The 4,633-nt window shown below is 34.7% G+C and overlaps 1 protein-coding gene across 2 annotated transcripts in view; it reads left to right on the forward strand.

The window, feature by feature from the left end:
* fes (FES proto-oncogene, tyrosine kinase) overlaps positions 1-4,054 on the forward strand; it is a 17,112-nt gene extending 13,058 nt beyond the window's left edge. For both annotated transcript variants that reach the window (XM_043245240.1, XM_043245241.1), the window contains exons 13-19: positions 49-102; positions 175-293; positions 370-464; positions 1,365-1,488; positions 1,933-2,090; positions 3,184-3,315; positions 3,392-4,054. In XM_043245240.1, the coding sequence (XP_043101175.1) occupies positions 49-102; positions 175-293; positions 370-464; positions 1,365-1,488; positions 1,933-2,090; positions 3,184-3,315; positions 3,392-3,525 (816 nt within the window). In that variant the 3' untranslated portion in view covers positions 3,526-4,054. The remainder of the gene's footprint in view (positions 1-48; positions 103-174; positions 294-369; positions 465-1,364; positions 1,489-1,932; positions 2,091-3,183; positions 3,316-3,391) is intronic.
* Positions 4,055-4,633: the final 579 nt, after the last annotated feature.

Below are 4,633 nucleotides of genomic sequence, written 5' to 3' on the forward strand. Positions count from 1 at the left end.
GTTGATCACTGGTGTTAATTAATTTTGGCGGGGTGTGTTTTTTTTAAGGACAAGTGGGTTTTGGAGCACGATGATGTTATTCTTGGACAGAGCATCGGTCGGGTAAGCCGTGTATTTCAGCAAAGCCTTATTTTGTTCACAATGTTGCCCGTTGTAACGTTTGCATGTAATCAGGGTAACTTTGGTGAGGTGTTCAGCGGGCGTCTGCGTTCAGACAATACTCCAGTCGCCGTGAAGGCCTGCAGAGAGAATCTGCCCGCAGAACACAAGAACAAGTTCCTAATGGAGGCCAGGTTTGTAACGCGCTCATCCCGCGTACGCTCTCACGTGATACTCACTCAACTGAACCTCTCTATATCTCTGTCCCAGGATCCTGAAGCAGTACGACCATCCAAACATAGTGAAGCTGATCGGCGTCTGCACACAAAAACAGCCCATTTATATCATCATGGAGCTGGTGCAAGGTACATCCGAGCTTGAGATTAAAAACATCTGACATTTACTTCATTTCTAATTTGTGTTACTGTTTTTCTTAAAAGGGTGAAAGGTGTTTAACATTGCGTTAGAGCAAGTGGACCGATATTTAAATCATTAAGCTCGAAAGCAACAAAAAAGTACCGTAAACCATATAGTAGATTTGCTTGAACAAGAACAATGGAGAAAATCACGAGGTCAAATAATGTAATAATTACTAATAAATACTAATTAGTAGTGGTATTGTATTGTGAAAAATTACTGTGATTTTAATGGTAAGAAAACAGCAAAAATGCTACAGTATAAACCTGTTAAATGGTTAACGATAAGTTAATATATCTGGTGAAAAACTGTAATCATTTTAGACAGTGAAATATTGTTTTGAAATGTATGAAAAAGCACGTAAGATTTAAAGGGATACATTTAAATTGCATTTAAAATGAGCTGTTTTTTGTTTTAAATAACTTTGTTTCCCCTTTCTGTTTTCTTATCAGTTATGTTTATTATGGTTGTATGTTACATATAATTTTAGGATTTTTTTTTATATATATATATATATATATATATATATATATATATATAAATAATCATTCTGACACAAAGGAACAACCTGTTTTATTTAGTAATTCCTTAAATAATTACGATGCAATATTAACATAATAATTTCTAATTTTCTTTGTATAATTAACTATATAAAGTTCACAAAGGGACGCTTTGTATTTATTAATGGTATTTAATTTTTTTATTTTAGTTTTTTGTAAAAGTATGTTTAATAATTTAACCTTTTAATTACTTGTTTGAATATTATTCTGTATTATGTAAATGTATAAAACATGAAATGAAAGGTGATGAACCTTTTTTTTTTCATAAAATGTGTGTTCTGCCGACAGGAGGGGACTTTCTAACCTTTCTGCGCACCGAGGGCCACAACCTGAAGACCAAGATGTTGATCAAGATGGCGGACAACGTGGCGTCTGGCATGGCGTACCTAGAAAGCAAGAAGTGCATTCATCGGTGAGAGGCGGACGGTGAAATAAAGACAAAGACGATGAAACCTCGTGACATGCGGCACAAGATCTTGGGCTCAATGCTGAGAAGCTATAGCAGATTCATAAAACTCTAGCAGACCTCCTAAAGAGCTCACAGCTGGTTTTTATTGAGTCTAATAAGTAGACTCTAGGTATTTGACTGTTATGGTTCAGTCTCTTTACCAGCGGTTTACGAGCAGTGCCCGATGGGAAGGTTTTGGGGTAATGAGCTGAGAGGAAATGAAACTTCACTGCTCCATCTGATAGTGGCCGTTCCTCTCATGCTCCAGTGTCTCCAGAGAGAATTGAGTTCCCATACGCTTTCTCTTTCTCTGTCTGTCATTCCTGTACTCTCCTTTTAGTACGTTTACTATTAACTATTTTAGTGCGACCCACAGTAAACGTGCCTGTTCTTCTCCCCCGTCTCCAGAGATCTGGCTGCCCGTAACTGTCTCGTGGGTGAGGAGAGCGTGGTGAAGATCAGTGATTTCGGTATGTCTCGTCAGGAGCAGGACGGGGTGTATTCTGCTACAGGAGGAATGAAGCAGATCCCAGTTAAATGGACCGCACCAGAGGCCCTCAATTATGGTAATAGTCGGCCGTGGCTTGCCAGATCAAATGCCAGAAATATTTCTGAGATAATACGTTATTATTTCAAGAATTTACTGTCACATTTGTGTATTTGTGCAAGTAAACATAACACTTCATTCTTTTGTTAGTGTGTGTTTTTGGTTAATATTTCAAAATTATATAACAATAATAATATTACTACTACTTATTATTATTAAATAAACGTAATAAAATACAAATAAATATTACATTAAAAAGCAAAGAAGTTATTATATTAAATTATTGTTAATAAATGATTACTAATTAAAATAGCACTAATAATAATTGTTGTTATTTGAAATAAGTAAAAAAATAAATTAATTTATTCAAATGAAATATATGCATCAGATATTTCTAATATTATTTAATTCATCGTATAAAAATAGCATTATTGTTTTAACATGCAACTAAACATGTTTTTTTTATTTTTATTTTATTTTTTTACATTATTTATAATTAACAAAATACAAAAATAAAAAGTTACATTAAAAGAAAATTTGGTTATTGCATACAATTTTGCTAAATGGGTTAGATATATTATTATTTATTATAAATATATTAAAAGAGCATTATTCTTTTAACTCTAAAGAACAAGATTATATTTTAATTTATACTATTAATAGAATATTTGACTGTTGTAAATGACAATTTTCTGTAAAATAAGAAAAATGATATTTGGTCATTTTAGGCCGAACTATTATTTAACACTAAAAGTTATAGCACTAATAAATTCTTCAATTTCAAATGTCATCAAGCTTTTATTTGAATGCTGGTGAAATGCTGTAAACCTCAGCAGACCGTGCATTATTCAATTTAATGTAACCGTAGTCTAAGATTTGATAGCCGCTTTAAGCTGGATTGCGGTTTAGTTTTATTTTGATTAATTGTGCTTTGCACTTTACATTCGGTTTGATTATTAGCGTTTCGTTGCCTCACAAACCCCCTGCAGTTCCTTCACGAATCCCGATATGGGAAACCCTGCACTAGACATTGGATTAAACGAGAACAGCGCCCGATGCGAAACCCATCTGAGGGGTTTGTGTCTCAGCGCTGTCCTCTGCTGGTTCTTCAGGGCGATACACCACCGAGAGCGACGTGTGGAGCTTCGGAGTGCTGCTGTGGGAGACCTTCTCCAGAGGAGTCACGCCGTACACCGTACCCCTTAACATGAATAACCAACAGACCAGAGACGAGGTGGAGAAAGGTAATAGAAACTCTGCTGCAACTTTATCGCCTGTCTGCAAAGCAAGCGTCATTGTGAGCCTTGTTTTTGTGTTTAGGGTATCGCATGCCGGCCCCAAATAACTGTCCGGACGAAATCTACGCCCTCATGTGTCAGTGCTGGCAGTACGACCCACGAAACCGACCCTCGTTTCGCAAACTAAAGGCGGATCTGTATGCTTTATGTCAGTAAAATCACGTGTGCAGCTCGTCTTATGATGAGGCCAAAGCAAAGATTTATTTTTTTAATTTGTGTGCCACATAAAAGTACATTATAATTAAGAATATTCGATTTTATAGAAATGTTTTGAATGCTGTGCAGTGTGGTCCAAATGTTTTTTTTTATTTGTGACATCCTGATGTTTAAATAATAAATAAATTATTTTTTGGACTTGACGTGCATGATAGCATAACATGTACATTTACCCTTTACAGTATAAAGAAATTGTAAATAAATCTATTAATAATTATTAATAATAGCAACCTCTTGTTTAGTGATCATTTAAATTGATTAGTCTAAATGTCAGAAACGTACTGTAAATAAATGTAGTAATCATTAGCGATAATAATATTTAAAATGACCAAAAATTCATTTATAAAATTAAAAATTACAAAAAAGATCACAAGCATCACATGACGTTGAAGACTGGAGTGATGAGCTTTACATCACTGAAATAAATTACATTTGAAAACATTTTAAAATAAAAAAAATGTAAAATGTGTTTTGTTTTAATTCATTTTTACAGTAAATGCAGTCTTGGTGTTGATTAAGATGAAAAAAAAAAAACATAGTCAAAGCGAGCACAATATCATTACATGGTGTCCACAAATATTAACTGTTTTTTTTTTATTTATAATAATGAACATTTCTTGAGCATCTAATGAATATAACGATGCAAATAATGCAAGGAATTTAGCTTTTTTTTACTCCAATATATGTTAATTTGGCTGTTGGGGTAAACAGGCCTTAAATCCATCAATCACTGATGTATTTCTGACAAGCGGGGATCCTGCAGGGCTGCAGTTTTGTCATTTGCGTTTGAACTTAAGTTGGATTTCATAATGTTCCTGAAGCCGAGGCACACAGGTGTGAATGGGTGTGTCCGTCTGTTCATGCTTCTTATCTGCTCTGGGCATGAAGGAGACAAAGGAGATGATGACATATGACAGCTGACTCATGGACAAGCCTGCATAAGACTTTAACCCTTTGCATGACAGAAGCCCATTGCATGATAATAAATGACACTTATTCGTTTCAGCTGATCTAGGATCAATGATGAATTTATTGGGACAGCCTACAT

This window comes from Puntigrus tetrazona, chromosome 7 (genome assembly GCF_018831695.1).
Source record: "Puntigrus tetrazona isolate hp1 chromosome 7, ASM1883169v1, whole genome shotgun sequence".
Lineage (NCBI taxonomy): Eukaryota > Metazoa > Chordata > Actinopteri > Cypriniformes > Cyprinidae > Puntigrus > Puntigrus tetrazona.